At 61.0% G+C, this 17116-nt stretch overlaps 1 protein-coding gene and 1 long non-coding RNA gene across 2 annotated transcripts in view; one reads left to right on the top strand and one right to left on the bottom strand.

The window, feature by feature from the left end:
* The window catches only part of KIRREL3 (kirre like nephrin family adhesion molecule 3), a 33829-nt gene extending 18551 nt beyond the window's left edge, over nucleotides 1-15278 (bottom strand). The window contains exons 1-6 of the mRNA XM_053659433.1: nucleotides 15249-15278; nucleotides 14067-14217; nucleotides 8107-8212; nucleotides 2884-3032; nucleotides 1584-1711; nucleotides 412-538 (exon numbers count right to left, since the gene is read on the bottom strand). Of these exons, the coding sequence (XP_053515408.1) occupies nucleotides 412-538; nucleotides 1584-1711; nucleotides 2884-3032; nucleotides 8107-8212; nucleotides 14067-14217; nucleotides 15249-15278 (691 nt within the window). The remainder of the gene's footprint in view (nucleotides 1-411; nucleotides 539-1583; nucleotides 1712-2883; nucleotides 3033-8106; nucleotides 8213-14066; nucleotides 14218-15248) is intronic.
* Nucleotides 10653-13508, top strand: LOC128626567 (uncharacterized). Its single transcript, XR_008390513.1, has 3 exons — nucleotides 10653-10812; nucleotides 11853-12540; nucleotides 12644-13508. It is a non-coding gene; the product is annotated as an uncharacterized LOC128626567 (long non-coding RNA).
* Nucleotides 15279-17116: the final 1838 nt, after the last annotated feature.

Genomic DNA, 17116 nt, shown 5'->3' with positions numbered 1-17116 from the left:
AGCTGGGCGGCTCTAAAGCAATGGGAAGAGGCTGGAGTCCAGAGACGCTCCTTTCAATTCCCACCAGGGCCAAGGTCAAGGCTGAAGGGTGGGTATGGCCTTGCCTGGCCAGTGACCCTCTGACCCTTTTCTCCTGGCCAAGATAAAAATTCATCAGCTACCGCTTTGAGGCCTGAGACCCCTTAAAAAAATAAAGAAGAGGCGAGGTGGCCAGAAAAGTACCCAGGTCCTTCCTTAGGGTCAGCACTGGGCTCTAACACAGACTCAACGAGGCGGACCCACAGCTGGAGGTGACGGCAAGACCCAGAAGGGACAACGGTCCCTTGGGTCACTGCCTGGGACTGAGATGCCTTGGGTGGCTCTGCCTCCCTCCCACCTACCTCCTGCCCCAGCAGGAGTTGGGGGGCTTACCATTGACAGTCAGGGTCACCTCTCGCTCCCCGGCCCCCACCCGAGGCACCACCGCTCGGCACACGTACTTCCCAGCATCCTCCTGGCGGACGGCTTTGAGGGTCAGGGTCTTTTCATTGCTCAGGACCTGGGAGTTTGGGGAAGAATCAGACACAGAGTTGGGGCAGGCTCTCTGGGTCTTGCAGAGCCAGAGAGTCTGAGGGACAGGCCTGGTGGGAAGGGGCAGGTTTCCCGGTCCCCCGCAGAGCAGTGGCTGGAGTAGGAGGTCGATGTTCATCACAGAGCAGCCATGAGTGGGAGCTCCCACGGGCAGAGGAAGGGCCCGGGTGGCCAAAACGTTCCATTCTGCCGCAGTCCTGGGGGTGGGTGCCGGGAGGAGGGGAGGACTCCCTGGCTGAGCCCAAGGCGTTCTCCTATGGGGAGGGGCTGCCCACCAGCCGGGCCCAGGCTGGCCCAGTGACATGACCCTACCGCTGAACTTTGAGGGGTCCCAGACCTGCCTTCAGAGTCCTTTCCAGCATCCCTTTGGGATGTGGTCTGGGGTGAAGAAAAGAAAACGGACTGTGGCTTCGGGGAGTTCCGAGGCAGAGTCCTGCAGGGCCCAGCGGTGACCTACCTGTGCGGCTGTGGGCAGTCACCTGCGGGCTCCAGGGCTGCCGCCCTCCCCCCACGGCTGGGCAGTGCTCAGAGGGCACTGCAGCGTCCGGCACGGAGCCGGCCACACGGAGGCCGCTTTCCCTCTGCCCGCCCCCACCTCCCCCCACCTCCCACCCTCTCACCGGTCCTCCTGAGACAAACTCCCAGGTGCACGAAAGAGCATGTGTGTTTTGGGAGAGGAACACGGAAGCAGAGCAAAGGTTAACCCAAAGGCTGAAGGCGAACTTTATTTGGAGGAGCTGAAAAGCCTGCCTAGTGGCTTTTCGCTCCTAGCGCATTGGTGACCACCAAGTTCCCATCCATTTCACGGCCCGAAAGCCTGCAATGGCTGCAGGTGTTAAGGGCCGAGGAGTGGGTACATGGGGGCACCCCCTCTCCCCTTTCTGGGCTCCTTCCTTTACCTCTCTGGAGGCTGAGCCCCAGGTAACTGTGCGGGGCCCTGGGAGGCAGGGCCTGCAGTCCCTCCCCACCCCCCGCCCCTCCCGGAGGTGCTCTGGGGCCTGACGGGGACTCACCACGCCGGAGCCCCGTTTCATCCAGACGATGGTCAGGGACGGGTTTCCGGTCCAGGAACAGCTGAAGACGGCGTCTGAGCCCAGGTCCACGAGCAGAGACTGGGGCTCCGCTGTCATCCGGGGCCCGACTGCGGTGGGGGAAGGACGGCGGCGCTCTGGTCGGCTGGGAGCTCTGGGGACCCGTTTTGTGGCTGCTGCCCCCACCCCCGGCCCCTCCAGGTCCCCGTGCCACCTCAGTGCACTTCAGCCCCTCCCTTACATTTCGGTCCCTGCCCCTCGGGCCTCCCCCTGAGCCCGCCTCTCTCTGACCACCCCAGGAAGACAGTGTTGCCCCGGGCAGGAAAAAGGCTCTCTGGCCCCCTGTGTCTGGAGAGGCCCTCGGGGCTCTCCCATCGCCTCCCCTCTGTCCGGCCCCAGGAAGTCCCCCTCTGGAGTGCGGGCAAGAAGGGCCTTCCTCCTTGGGCCTGGGGGATCCGTGTGTCTGCCTTCAAGTCAACCGGCCTCTGCCTGAGTGTTGAGGCCCCTCCTAGTGGCCCTGAGATTCAGAATGGAGCGGGCTGGGTGGCTCCCGGGTGGCCCCCACTGTCCCCGCCTCTGCTCTCAGCGACCCTCTCTCCCGACCCTTCCACGCCCCTGCTAAGTGTTGGCAAGGTTCATGGGGGCTCCTCTCTGCACTTCCTGCCCACCCCCTGCCCCAGCCTCCTGCAGACCGAGTGGGGCCCCGAGTGAGTGTGATGGTGAACTTCAGGTGCTGTGATGAAGGGCGTGCAGGGAGCTGTTTCAGGGAGTGAAATATGGGGCCAGGAGCCTGGCCGCACCCCTCGCTGTAGACCGGGAGCTCGGGACTCTGTGGGGGCCGAGGGGAGGGGCAGGCGTCCAGAGAGTGTGTGAAAGTGCTTTTAAAACTGCAAAGGGCAGTAGAGGTGCTGTGTCCAGCTGCCTGTCACGGTGGGGGGGGTCTGCCAGGCCAGTGGGAGGAGTGGCGGCTGTGAGCCCGGAGTGGGGGGCAGGCTGGGTGGACTGGCAGTGGATCTGCTTGGCGCTTGGTCCCAGTTCCCCTGCTCTCGCTGCCTCACTGTGTGACCTCGGGCCTCTGTCCCCTCCTCTGGGCAGTGGGAACAAAGACCACCTTCACGGGCGGCTATGAGGGCCACCCCGGGGGGAGGCTCTTTGCCAAGGGCACGGCTTTGTGAGCTCGGGAGGCACTGTGACGTTGTGCGGTGGGCCCGGCAGTCCCCCTGGCCCTGAGCTGGGCCCCCCCGGGCTGTGGCCCCGGCAGCCCCCAGACAGCGGCACTCACAGTAGACGTCCACGGTGCGGCTGATGTTGGTGCTGCCCAGGGCGTTGGTCACCTCGCAGGAGACAGGCTCGGAGAAGTACGTGTAATCCACCGCCGTCCGATACACTTCTCCCGACGCCTCCTTGATGATCTGGCCCCGCTTGGCCCACCTGCAACACAGGGCCCAAAGGCTGCTGTGGTCTCTGGCAGCGAGGACGTCCCCCTGGCCAGCCTGGCCCAGGGGGCTCTACTGTGGCAGCCCAACGCCCACCGAGAAAGGAGGTGTGGCCCGGGAGAGCGTGGGGCCTGCCTGTGGGGTCCCTCAGTGGGAGTCTCCGTGGAGGGGTTACTTCCAGGGCTGGGGAGCAGTTGGGGGGGGCTTCAGTCTGAGGTCCCCAGGGGGTCAGTGGCGCTGGATGGGCGGGTCACTCTGGAGGGAGGTGGTTTGACTGTACAGTTGGTCAGCCCCTCTGGCTGGTGAGGCAATGGACAGCCCGATGGTCAGCGCCCAGACAGCTCGTCCACCTGCTCTGAGCTCCAACGGGGACCCCGTTGGGGCCACGTTGGGAAAGGGGATGAAGTCCGTGACCTTGGTGGCCAAGGTCCAATGGCCTGCGCCCGTGCAAGCTTGCCTGCTGCAGGCTCCATACAGAGAAGTGTGGCTCCAGGAAGCTGCGTTTCCAGACGAGGCCAGAAGCTGATGGATGGTGTTCGCCCACGGCTCTGAGGGCCCCTCGCACTCAGCCCATTCCCCCAGCTCTCCTGCCCGACCTGGGCCCCTCACAGGGCCCCCTCTCTCCCTTTCAGCCCCCCCCCCCCCCCAGGAATGGCACTTGCTGTCTTTCCTGTCTAGTTTCCCCCTCCTGCCCCCCCTTCGCTCCTCAGAGGGCTGGACTCCTCCATCTGTCCTGGTTGGGTCAGGGCGGCGGCAGGAAGAAGGCTGTGCCGACTTCTTTTTTTTTTTTTAGATTTTATTTATTTATTTTTAGAGAGAGGGGAAGGGAGGGAGAGAAACATCAGTGTGTGGTTGCCCACCTCATGCCCCCATCTGGGTACCTGGCCTGCGACCCAGGCGTGTGCCCTCACTGGGAATCAAACTGGTGACCCTTTGGTTCACAGGCCGGCACTCAGTCCACTGAGCCGCACCAGCTGGGGCTGTGCCGACATCTTTCGTCAGTCAGCCAGTCCGCCCCAGCAACCAGCACCAACACAGGGCAGAGGCCAAGGGGCCTCGGGCCTGCCATGGTCCTGGCCCTGGGACCTACATCACTGGACTGGACCTGTGACCGGGGCAGCCTGCGACCTGTGGGGCCATGCTGGTGTTCTCCAGGGTGTGTCTGTCTGTCTGTGCGCACGCGTGGGTGTGTGCGGTCCCGTGGGGTTCAAAGCTGCCTCGGGTTTAATTCCACTACGGACAACAAACACTCACTTTTTAAAGTGACAGAACTTCTGCCTGGCTCCTCCTACAGTTCCAGCCGTTTCGGGGTGTCCGTCCGTCTTCCCCAGGGCTAGAGAGGTTCTCTGGCCCCCACACTGTCACTCATGACCACGGTCCCTGCCACCACAGCTTCCCTGTGGGCGCTGCCCTCACCCCACTCCCTCTCCTTCCAGGCGCCGTCCCTGGACGCGGGGAGGCTGGCCGTCCCCGGCCCCCCCCTCCTGTCCCCACCGTCCCTGCAGCCCTGGGGAGCGGGCCCCTCTCCGCAGCACCAGGAGCTCCCAGGCTGGCACCATGCAGTTCTTATTCTGAATTAACACCGGGTAATTATTAAGAACACGATTAATAATAACAATTACACTTTAACAACAGCAAACCATGTTCCCTGAGAGCTTAAGGAGCTTCCCAACAAACCATTATGAGTGACTCATGAATCACTTCAGTTTCTAACTTTAATTTAATGACTGGACTTAATGGGCACAGCCCCTGCCTGAGGTGGATGAACTCAGCCCCAGACACACCGCTGGGGTCCAACCCCTACTCCTTCCCCCCCTTCCTCGGTGAGGGGGTCGGGTGGGGGGTGCCCAGGAGCTGGGGCTGGGAGGAGGGCGAGGCCGCTGGGTTCGGAGTTGTTCAGAACTGCAGGGCAGGAACTGTTGGGACAGCTGGGGACTAAGCCTTCTGTCCCCTGCAGAGCCCTGCTGCCTGAGCCCAGCCATCTGCGCAGCTGTGGCCCCGAGCACCCCAGGCCTGCTCCGCCTTGCAGGCAGAGGGGGCGGCAGGGGTCGATCTTAGACTTTCCCCTCCCAGGGTCATGGCAGGAGCTGGCTGGGGGGATGGAGCCTTCTGGGGACCCCCTGAGAGTCTCCTGCTCACCTCTCTGCCGATCTTCTCCCCATTGGATTCTCCCCGCACACACCAAAACCCTTGTCTTGTGGGGGTCCTTCCGGAACCTGAAACCACTCATTCCGGCGGCCGGCTACCAGATCAAGGGTAAACCAGGGGCAGGGACTGCCCACTCCCCATTTCCCTTAGCTCTTCTCTCTTCTCCCCTTGGTCCTTGGCTTAGCTTCCTCCTGCTACTCTGTGCTCTTGTCCCTTCACCCGCCCACCCCCCACCTACCACTCCCGCCTCTCCCAGCTGCTCAGAACAGGAGTAGCGGTGGGGGGGGGGGGAGTGAGGACTTGGGGGGGGGTGGGTAAGCCTTCCCCAATCAATGGGACCCAAGCGAAGGTAAGAGAATGAGCTGTGTGCATCGCAGAATCAGGGGCCTGGTGTGTCTCCACCTGCCGGCCCTCCTCGAGTAGCCCCACGTTGCATGTTGGGTGGCCGTCCCTCCCTGTGCCTGTGGGGCCCTGAGTGAGCCTCAGAGGGAAGCAGGTGGGAGACCAGCTTGGTGCCGCGCCGGGGCCTGTTCTCACCCGGGAACAGGCTCCCGGTCCCGAGGGGCCCCCGGAGTGACAGCGAGCCTGGCTGCATGTGCCCCCATGCGCACCCTGTGCCCCTGTCCTGGGCGCAGAGGGCATCTCTGATTTCTGAGACCACAGCCTTTCGTGTAAAACGGGGAGGAAGCAATTGAGAGGAATGGAGAAAAGACACGAGGATCTCTGTAATCTTGTCAAAGTCAGTTGGGAAAATCAATGTGCTTATGTGATGAGATTTGCTTAGGGTTTTCCTTTTGGATCCTAGCAAGGCTCCCAGAAGTACCTTCTGGGCGAGACCTCACTGAAGCCCGAGGCCCAGAGGGTGTGGGGGGGCTCAGGCAGCCCCTCCCCCCTTCTTTCCCAAGGCATCCAGCTGGGCTCCCCGGAGGCCTGGAGGGAGCTGGATCCAGTCTGAGGCGTTCTCAGAACCCTTGGCCGGTCGGAAGGCCACAGGGCAGGTGACAAGGACAAGTGCCCACCTGCGAGGAGCCCACCTGGCCCCCTGACGGCCCCTCCATGTGTGGCCAGACCTGTGACTGGGACCCACAGGAGATCCGGAGCCCAGGGAAGCCCGCAGGGTCTCTGCTTGGTTGTCTGCTTGTCTATTCGTCAACTCTTAGAATTTTGCAGTTATAGGAAAGTTGCAAGAACAGTGCAGTGAGCTGCCCTTCCCCCTCACTGAGCTCCCCGATTGTCTCTCTCACTGCCTCTCTCCGTCGGTGCACGCACACCCTACTACCACTGTCACCGATGCTGTTCTGTTCTTTGGAGACGGGTGACTGGGGCTCAGGCCCAGGAGCCTGGTTTCTGGGGTGCCTGCTCGTTCTGTGCAGGCTGGTGGAGCAGGGGCAGAGCGGGGGACTAGGCTGGGCCCTGAGTGCAGCCCTGCCCCCGCCCTGCCTCGGTAACAAGGTCCTCAGCGGACCCAGAGCTGAGCGGTGTGGAGACATAGGAGGGGGCAGCTCTCTGCTCTGGTCCAGGTGTTCATGGGACACTGTGGGGGCCCCTGTGGGCTGCGCCTGCCCCCGTGGTCTGGGTGCACGAAGGGCTGCCTGTGAAACTGGCATTAGGGTACCTTCTGGGCACGTGGCACCTGGTGTCAGGGGTCATGAGCAGAGAGCAGACCACAGAGAACAGCCCGCCCTGTCAAGAGCGGATGGCCCGGCGGGCGCAGTACTGGAGCATCCTTGTCACTTCCAGACAGATGCTGGGTCCCAGCCAACCCAGACCTGCCCCTGGGCCCTCTGGGATGCATGACTCCAGGGACCCCCCAACCCAATGAACAGCTAAATTGGACAGGACAGATGGATTTTCATCCTATTTAAAAGAGACTCTGTCTCTCCGGGTTTCCTGTCCCCATGTTGTTTCATTACCTGCACTGCAGGGGGCGCTGGCTTACGTCCAGCCTGAGCCTCTGGCTGCCTCTTTGGCCCATTACCCCTGCTTCTGCCTCCCGGGCTGAACTGCCTCTCTGGCCTCCTTTCCCCCCACCCACAAGGCCGGCATATTTCCACTTTGAGACCATTAGCATCTCTGGTGCTGGCTGATGCTGCCGCTTAATAGCCCATTTTGGTGGCACAGGCCACACTCTGGGCTCTTCCATCAGGTCTGGGGTGGTAGGGAGGGGTGGGGGTGGGTAAGGCCATGGTGAGGCCCGCTGAGGGGTGAGGCCCCATCTGCTCGTGAGTGCCTCTGAGCTCCCTCGACCCCAGATGTCGTGCAGCGATGGTGCCCAGGATGGAAGGAGCCCAGGGGAGCAGCCCTGCGTGTCTCCCCGGCAGCTGGCTCACGTTCTGGAGAACCAGTGCCTGGCGCACATGCTCTGCCCCATGCCGAGAGCACGCGTGACCCACACTGCAGCGCTTGCCTCGGAGAGGCTCCGTCAGCGGGAACCACAGTGAGGCTGCGTCGGGGCTGTGAGCAGGCAGCACCCAGGGCCACGGCTGCGACCTGTCCCAGGCGCCACTGCACAGGGCCAGCTGTCCCAGAAACCCCACCCTATCCAGGGGAACAGTTTGGGGACCCAAAACTGGAATCCAGATGCTGCTCTTACTGGTCCCCTGGTTGTTTTAACTTATTTCCTTGGGCCTTTCTCCCTCGTTTCAGAAAAAAGGGATCCACAAGCTATTCAGACAGAAGGGGTGACCCCTACTCTCTGTGGTGGGATGGAATATACGTGTGTGTTAAGGAGAGGAGTCCCACCTGGCCAGCATGCCGGGGGGGCGGGAGGGGAGGCAGAAGGAAAGGAGCCCTCCCCTGGCCAGGGGACATGTGGCCCCCGCAGCAAACCATAGCAGAAAAGCTGGATGCCCAGGACACGGCGACAGCCCGCAGGCTAGGCGGGGGTGTGGGGTCTGTGCCTCCGCAGCAGTGGCTCTGACCTGTACTGGGTGACCGCCGGGTTGGCCTTGGCAGAGCAGTGGAAGGTGACGACGTTGTCTTCCAGCACCGGCTGTGGCTCCACGGACAGGTTGACGAGCGGCGGGTCTGCGGAGAGAAGAGATTCCCTCGTAGATGGGGGAGCTCTGCCCACGGCTTGGGGTACAGCGAGGCAGGAAGACCCGAGGAGACGCCCCAGGTGTCATGGAGGGTAAAAGCCGGAGGTTCCACCACCCATGATCCTGGGGACCCTCGGAGCAGCCATCACTGCCGCGGTCCCCAGGAAGCTGGGGGCTTCAGCAGGGGCTCCCCCGCTCCCTGGAGGTGCTGCCTCAGGCAGCCCTGGTGGCAGGGTCAGGGCTCCCTCTGTGGATTCAAAGCCTGCTGTTTAAGTGGACAGCCAGCCGAAGCATGGCTGCCGGGCCCCTGCACCACGCTGCCCATCTTCCAGCTTTTAGAGAGAACAGAGCGCTTCAGCAAGGAGAGGGGGAGGGGGCTGTGCAAGGGGCACGAGGGGGAGTGGGGACAGCGAGGTTCATTTACATACAAACTGTCCTCTTTGGAAATGTCTGATTCGCATTTCTTTGTGCAAAGGCTCTGGTGCCTCCCTTCACTTCAAAGTGGCATTTACACCCTTTCATCAGCCTAATCATCTCGTCTGCATTCTGACTGGTGGTGTCGTCCAGCCCTGGCTCCCCAGGCCGGCGGGCTCTCTCCTTCAGTGACGAGAAGCTCTGAAGTGCTAAGTGGTGGGAGGTGGAGGAGACAGGGAACTGAGAGCGGGCAAGAGGCAGGGAGACCGGGAGCAGAGATGGACAGACACGCAAGGGGGTCTGCAGAGCGGGGATGGGAGGCGGGCGTGGAGACACGCAGGAGAGAGACGTGGAGTGGGGAGGGGGGGAGAGAGGGAGAGAAGTGCCGAGGAAATAAAAAACCCCAGAGAAACACTGAGAAGCAGAGAGAGACACACAGAGGGAGTGACATACGCCGAGAAACATAATCAGACCAAGATTTCAGACTAGACGCAGAAAGAGCAAGGGAGACAAGCAGACAGAAACGTAAAGTGGCAGAGGGTTGGGGAAGAGGACCAGACTAAATAATGAGGAACAGTGACCAGAGAGAGGAAGCAAGAGGCGCCGAGGGTGTGGAGACGGAGCGATCCACAGCAGAGAGACGGAGAGGCGGGAGTCAGCTCAGGGAACCGCTTGGAGGCAGGTGGCCCTCCTGAGCTTCGGGGAGCTGGCTTGGGACCTTCCCGTCAAGCTGGTGTCCCCCATGCCCCTGGCTCCCCGGCTTTGGTGTCCCTGGTGTCCACACTCCAGGGAGGGGCGAGGATAGCCAGTGCCCATTCCCTGTCTGTCGTGGTGTAGATGCCCGGCTGGAGTTGAACTCCAGGTTAATTCAGAGGGTGGCCTGGCCTGGGCCCTGGGCTGCCTCTTCAGGCCTGTCCTCACCAATAAGCAGAGCAAGATGCTGGAAGATATTAGGATTTCCTAGGGGTTCAGCCCATTTTCGGAAAAAAGCAGTAAAGAAGCCGATTACTCAGGGATGATTGAGAAAAACTGCTGACCCCTCTGGGTGCAGGTGGAGGTCCCCAGAAGGGGGACCAGGAATCCTGCCAGCGATGGCCCATGGGGTCCCGGGCCCCTGTGGGGGTCATAGGCACGGCTCCCCCTGCCCTGCTGGTGCTCAAGCCGGCCAGGCCTCCCTGCCTGGCGCTGGGCCTGGGGCCTGGGGCCTGGGAGGGGCCCACGGGCTAGGTTGTGCAGTTTTCTGTGGACAGAGTGTTGAGACCCGGGCTCCTGAGCAGCAGATGGCCCACTGTGCCAGGGACCTGTGCTCCTGCTTCATCCCCCGGCTCCTGATGGGGGCCACCATCATCAGGAGCATCTGCTCCTGGGACAGCCGGCTTGCCTGCCTTTTCCTGCACCATTACCAGGGAGGTCACAGGTATTCAAACGATCTTAATCTTACTGTTCAAAGCGTAGTTCAAGTTGTCACAAAGAGGTCATGTGTCAAGGACTGGCCACAGGAGCTCTCCTTCCACCACCCTGGAGAGCCAGGACCCCCAGACCCCCGCAGCCACTCCCAGCTGCTGTCCACCCCATACCAGGACTACCAGCTTCCAGGCCCGGATGAATCGGGAGTCCCAGCCCTCCTTCCGTGCAGGGCTAGCCGGCCAAGCTGGGCGCCCTCAGCATCTGACATCTCACTGAGGGCTACAGAAGCGTGTTCTGGGGTGCAGGCCCATAGGTAATTGCCACCTGGACCTGGCTGCTGTCCTCACGTTATGAAGTCCTCCACCCACCCCACTCTTGTCTGAGGGGGTGATGGCGCCAGTTTGACAGAATCTAGAAACCCAGCACAGAAACTGGGCGGGGGTGGGCGCAGTTCCAGGAGGCCCATCCCCAGCTGGGTGTCCTTCGTCAAAGGATGGGTCTTGGGGGCAGGGGATGGGACACATGCCTATGGGGGCCCTTCTTTCCTGAGCCCCTCCTCCACCATGCACCTGCCACTCTCAGTTTACCCTGCGGAATAGTCTCTTGCAGCTGCCTGCCTCTTTGCAACATCCTCGGTGCCAGCCTTTCCCGCAGGGCCTCAGGAGGAGAGGCCTCCGGGAAGCATTCACACTTCCGCTTTCACTGAGACCCCCGGCCTGGCCCACGGCCCCTGCGCCCCTCTCTCCGACCTCTCCCCTGGATGTGCAGGTAGGAATTCTCAGGAGCCTACCAGGCTCCATAAATAGTTTATGTCATATCCAACTATTAAGCATGATTTTAATCCCCCTTGTGATGTTGGCTGCATAACATGCAGAGGGCAGCTTTGATGTAGCTGGTGGAACCAAGACCACATCGAACAGATGTTGCAGCCGAGAGTCTGTCAGTGTGTCTACCAGCAGCGGGGGTGCACACGTGTGTTCACTACAGGGAGGGGGAAGCACTGCGTGGAGGAGGGGGCGGGAAAGAGAGGAATTCCATTACTTAGTGATTTTATAACACATCCATTTGCAACGTGGCAGCTGGAGGCAGAGTCCAGATGTGGTGAGGTTTGGGGGGGGCAAAGCTCTCTCTCCCATGACTCAGTCTGGGGACTGTGTCTTCCGTTGGGCAACATATAAAGACCAAGGGAAACAAACAACAAACGTGCTTTTGCTGAGTGTGGGCGTTTCTCGGTTGGCGGAGAAAAGGAGCAGGTTTGCAAAGGCGGCTCGGACCCCACCCACGGTGTGCCCGCGAACGGCAGGGTGCTCGCTGAGTGAACAGGGGAGCAAGTGGAGGAGGAAGGAGGGCCGTGCGGGTGGAGAGAGCCTGAGCTTCTGCTTGGCACACACACGCAAAACGACTTTCGGGAGAGGACAAGTGGAAGGAGACCTCTCCCCTGTTGGGGCTGGGGGGGTGCCCTGGGGGCGGCGGCCCTGCACGCCTGACTGCATGGCTACAGCAGCTGACAGGCACAAGGGGCTCGCCCGGTGCTGGGCACGATGCCAAGGCGACCCTCTGAACGATTTAAGGGGACCCCACAGCCATCCTGCGAGGGAAAGCAGTGTTACCTCTGTATACCGATGAGGAAACCGAGGCACAGAGAGATTCAATAGCCGGGTAACCTTGGCAGAGCCCTGTCCAAACCGAGAGGAAGGCTGTGGCCCTAACTTCCGACCTGTACTCCCTCGGGTGGGCGGGCCTGTGAAGGCAGGCACGTGGGGTCTAAGCCCCAACCTGAGCTCACCCCCACACATCCCCCCTCGCAGGGCGGAGACCTCCTGGGGAAGAAAGGCAGGTGGCGCCCAGAGGCCACGCAGCGTCTCCTCAGACGCCGGCTGTCATCTGTGCACTCGGTCAGTGGGTCCCTCATCAGAGTGCCCTGAGAGCAGTGGCATTCAATGGGTGGTGGGCTGTCACGTGGTGGCAGCTCTCCAGCTGACGGGAGGGCTTCCCCCGGTGGGGTGGGTAACGGCCTGGGCCAGAAGCACTGCCGCTCCCGGCTGCTCCCGGGCCTTCCTGCCAGGGCCCAGGCTGCTGCTGTGGGAGCCAAGCAGGGGACTCTTCTGTGCAGGATTCGTAGCTGGCCCAGGCCTCCAACCAGCTTGAGGGCTGGAGGGGAGAGGCAGGACAGGGTGCGGAGAGGCCACAGCCAGCAGCTTGTGGTCGGGGGCTTGGGTGTCTGGCGCCTCCCACCCTGGTTCCTCCCAGGCTTGGCTTGTGTCTGCAGAGAGCTCTGATCCGTGGTCAGTCCTGTGGTGAGAGGGCACCTTGGACGTCATTCGGTGCAATTGGACAAGGAACCGAAGGCCCCAGATGGAGCTGCATGCTTGGGTCTGCACAGCCCGTGGGTGGGGCCTTTCTGGATGCTAGACTCCCTGAAGCCCACAGCACCCAGCTTCCCCTTCACCCACCGCTGGGCCTACTGCCTGCTTTGTGCCCCCAGGGAAGAAGCAGGTGGGTGTGGGGAGCCAGCCGTGGCTCGGGGTTGGGGGAGGGGCCTCTCTCTCAGGCTGACCTTGAACTTACACGCCCCTCCCTCCTCTCGCCCTGGTCCTAGGCCTGGCAAGAGCCCTGCAGTTCTTGGCTCTCACCAAGTGAGGAGTGAAAGAAAACTCCTAGCTTGGCGAGGTGAAGACAGAGACAGAGGAGACAAAGCCTCTCCAAGAACTCAGCAGCCACGTCTGGTATCTACAGCGAGCCCGTCTGAAATCCCAGCCATTTCTTCTGTCCTCAGGAATGTCAGTGGCATCTGCAAGGACGCAGACACTTCACGGGAACGTAGGCTTGCAGGCTGTGGAGGCGGGTTCAGAAAACCCGAGGGTACGGAGCCCCAGAGACCCGTGTGGGGTCAGAGTCCAGAGGCCGTGGACGAGCCGGGGCTGTTGAGAAGTGTCTCCAATGAATTGGATTGAGAAGGAATAGAATGATAAGGAGGGAATGAATGTGAGCCTGCAGCCCCGGCCTTGTGGCTCAGCACCTGTGACCCAGGCAGCCAGCCTCCCGTGGCAGCACTGTGCACCCCTGGCAGTGGGGGCGGGCAGGTGTCAGAGAAGACCAGCTGGTTTCTGAGAGCTGACAGTGTAAACCTAGCCTGGCCCAGAGCTGCGTGCGAGGCCACTGGGCACCTTGCAAAGCCCTCCTCTGCTCTCGGGGACTGACAGGCACTTTGGGGGACGGTGGGGGTCTCTGTTAGGGGACTTTTGGAATGCAATGCTGGTGTGGCTTTAAGGCACCCTGTTCGTAGTAGCTGTGGTAATAAACACTTGCCCAGGGCCCAGAGTTTGGAAGCATGGAGGAGGGTTTACCAGCACAGTCTCTGCCTGCTTTTGAAACCTACGTGGCCTTGGGCAAGCTAATCAGCTTTGGGGGCCTTGGCTTCCCCAGATGGGGCCACAGCCATACCTACTCCAAACCATTGTTGTACAGATTAAATGAGATAATACATTTGAAGGACGGACTGTCTCTTCTTCCCCTTCACCAACCCTCCCGGGAGGGCAGCCCTCCAGACCCTCCAGAGGGGTGGCACTACCCTCCAAGTCTCAAACTCTGAGGGCCCCTTCAGCGCCTAGCACCTCTGCTGTGGCCTCCCCTCCCAGGGACCGTGTGGGACCAGCTGGTGAAGCCAGCAGGGCCAGGGGCTCCCCAGGCTATTTTTACTGGTGTGGAAGTGCCATCTGACACAGGTGTAGGAAAGAGGCTTAAATACATTGTTTGCCAAGGACGCTCATCTGAGATGTTTTCACTTTCTGTGACAATAAGGACACGCTGGCCCTTTGGGTGCCCACGAACACAAATGTGGCCAGTGCCCAGAGCTGCCTGGTCCTGTGCCTGCCTCAGGTGCCCTGCAGAGAGGGACCTGAAGGAGGTGGGTGGGGCCCAGGGAGCTGGTTGGCCCGGCCGAGTCCCTTTCAACACCTGAGCTCCAGGCAGGGGTGCTGGTTGGTGGTGTCTTCCCTGGCCCAGGCCTGGTGGATACTCACGCTGGACATCGATGGTGACCGAGGTCTCCTTCCCTCCAGGGACAGCTTTGTTGGTGGCCCGGCACACGATGCTCTGCCCGTTCTCCACGTCTCCGGGGGAGATGAAGAGGGTGCTCACGATGCTCTCACGCTTGCCGTCACGGAGCAGGGTCTGGGGGGCAGGGTAGGGAGAGAAGGCCCCACGTCACTCGGCTGGGGGGTCCTGGGCAGCTACAGGAAGAGGGAACCCTGTGCACAGGAGGGGGCAGCTTGGGACCCCAGGGTGTCCATCTCCGCACAGAGCTGGGTTACCTTCTGCTCCCCAGTCTGGCTGAGTGCTGGGCTACAGAAGGGAAAAAAGAAAGCTTCCCATCGTGTGTGAACATCAGGCTGGACTTGCGGACCCCACGTTATAATGGAAACGAGGCTGCAGTCCTAAGGACCGTAGTGATCTGCATCTGTCTGCCTTTTGTTCGAGGGACCACTGGGTCTGCATTCAGACGTGTGCGACAGGCAGCGATGGAGTCTGGGGGGCTGCGGCTGGGGCCGATGCGGGCGGAGTCGGTGCACACGGACTCTTTATTGCTTCTTCTGCATAAACCCTTTCAACTTGTTGGACCATTTCACTTCCTGACCTCACGGCCGCCCTGACCAAGTCATCAGAGGCACAGATGCCATCATTTTCCCCCTGACAGGGGAGCAAGCAGGGGAGACCAAGAGAGGCACAGGGCTTGACCGAACTTACACCTCAGGGTGGAGGCGAAATAAGCCAGAGGGTCCTGTCCTGGGTTCACTTGTGTCCCTCCCCAGACTCATGTCCCTCTGGAGCCTCAGCTTGGGACCTGGTTTGGGAACAGGAACTTCGCAGATTAGTGAGTAATTAGGGATTTGTTGAGAACCTGGAGACCAGATTATCCTGGATTTAGAATGGGCCCTAAATCCAATGACTGAGAGACACGTTGGAAGGAAGAGGCAGAGACTGGAGGCTGCCGCCAGCCAGGGCCTGGCGGGAGCCCCCCGTGAGCCCGGAGAGGTCTCTCTAAGCCTTTGGAGGGAGCCTGGTCCCGTCAAATCTGTAAGTGCAGACTTCGGCCTCCTCAGCTGTGAGACAATGCATTGCAGTTGTTTCAAGCCTCGGGTGCGGAACTTGGTTGGGGCCCCAGGAAACGCCTGCAGGTCCTGGGCCTTTGGCCCCCATCTTACGTTCCTGTTTCCACAGCACCATGAGGTCATTCCGCGGCCAGTCCCACCATCGTCGCTACGCCCCTCCCTCACCTGCACCCCTTCTCAGTTACCTCCCCATCAGTTTGGTGCCCTGGAAGCTTAGTGAGCCCACCGATGGCCCACTAAGGTGGGTGCGTGCTGCGGAGGGGTGCCGGCAGGAGGGCCACTCCCAAGGTGGGACCGTTAGTCCTCAGAGACTGCTGATTCTGGGAAGGAACTTGCTCCTTCCAGAAAATGGGTGCCAGGAGCAGTCTTATTTTGCCATTATCAGAGCCAGGGAATAGAGTAATAGTCTTTACTTCCTCAGAACCTTCCTTAAAATAACCACAGCATTGACTCTAATCTCACCAGACTCCAGAAGGAAGGACATATTATCTCTGTTTAGCAGAAGAAAAAACTGAGTTCAAAGGGAGCCCAGAACTTGCAGGGCAGGGCTGGGGTTTGCACTTGAGGATGGTGACCGTCAGCCAGGGCCCTCCCACCGCAGCTCCCGGAGAGTGAGATGGTGGTTGGTATGACCACTTAAAGGTGGCAACAGTGAGAAGCCCTGTGTAGCCTCCAAGGTCCCCGGACTGTGCGCAGCACCACGGAGGCTGAGGGGACAGCTCTCTGGGCCCACAGGTCAGCCTGGTCCTTCTCCACTGGGGCAGAGCTTGTGGCCTCCAGCACTGGACGGTGACCGGAGCCTCTGCCCAGATCAGCATGTCCTGCACAGACAAAGCCAAGGCTCTGGGATGCTGCCGGGATTCAGAGAGCAGGGCAGCCGTCCGCCCTGTTTATTCTGGACGTTCCAAAAGTGCCTGGGCCTGGGCGGGTGCTGGTGGCTCGAGGCCTCAGGGCATATCTGCCCCTGGGAATCACGGGGTGGTGGCCTCAGCCCTGGGAGGAGGGGTCCTCAGAGAGGGGTTGGGGACAGGGATGTTGCCAGTCTGAGCCAACCTCGGGGCAGTCCGGGCTGCCAGGGGATCAGGCTCAAGGCCAGGGTGCGGAACTGGAGGCAGGCCAGTAGAGGGCCCAGCCCAGGGGTCTTCGAGTGAGGGACAGGCCCGGGGTTGAGCCCCAGCCCTGACAGCTGCTGGCCCGCTGGGGCTCCGCTGCAGACCACCTGAGCTTACAAATAGCCAGGCGATAATAAGAACAATTTCCTGGATGACAGTGAGACCTGGGGTAGATATGTCTATGTGGGGGGAGGTCAGTACCTCCCACCCCCACATTCTTTACTTTTCCATTGTGCTAACAAGGGCATTTAAATGTTTGCCTGGGCCAGGAGCCCTTCCACAGATCTGCTCTCTGCGGGGGAGAGCAGGGCCATCAGGGTGCTAGTGGGTGAGGAACCAGGAGGCCCGAGCTCCTAATTAGGCCCCTGGATTGCCTCCCCACCGCCCTTCCCCCACCCAGGCTGCTTCCCTGCCTCAGAACGATGATTAATGACACATTTACTGTGTCTGGGTGTGTGCTTTTCTGGGAAATAAAAATTCTGGTTCAAGTTGTTTGTTCCACCTAATTAAGGAAAGGGAGATGCGTTCATCGAACTGGGGGGGAGCGAGGCAGGCGGGCTCTCGGCTCCCAGCTCTGGGGGGGCTCCCGGGAGGGGCTGGCTGGTGGGGTGGCCAGAGTCTGGCCTCGAAGCTCACCCTCATTATCTCCTTCCCTCTTTCCTTCCTAATCTTCTCATTTCCCCTTGCCTTTCTCTCTCACACACCCTCCCTTTACTCATATGCAAATGAACCTCTGCTTTTCCTGGCCTTGAAGGTACCAGGCAGGTCTAACATTCTACCATTTGCTGATTCTGGTCACAGCCCCACTTCGCCTTCCCTCCCAGCTCCTACCCTCCACTGAACTTGGCT

This window comes from Artibeus jamaicensis, unplaced genomic scaffold, assembly GCF_021234435.1.
Source record: "Artibeus jamaicensis isolate MK-2021 breed Jamaican fruit bat unplaced genomic scaffold, CSHL_Jam_final scaffold_660, whole genome shotgun sequence".
In the NCBI taxonomy this organism is placed as follows: domain Eukaryota; kingdom Metazoa; phylum Chordata; class Mammalia; order Chiroptera; family Phyllostomidae; genus Artibeus; species Artibeus jamaicensis.
This window is presented reverse-complemented; position numbering and strand designations above follow the sequence as displayed.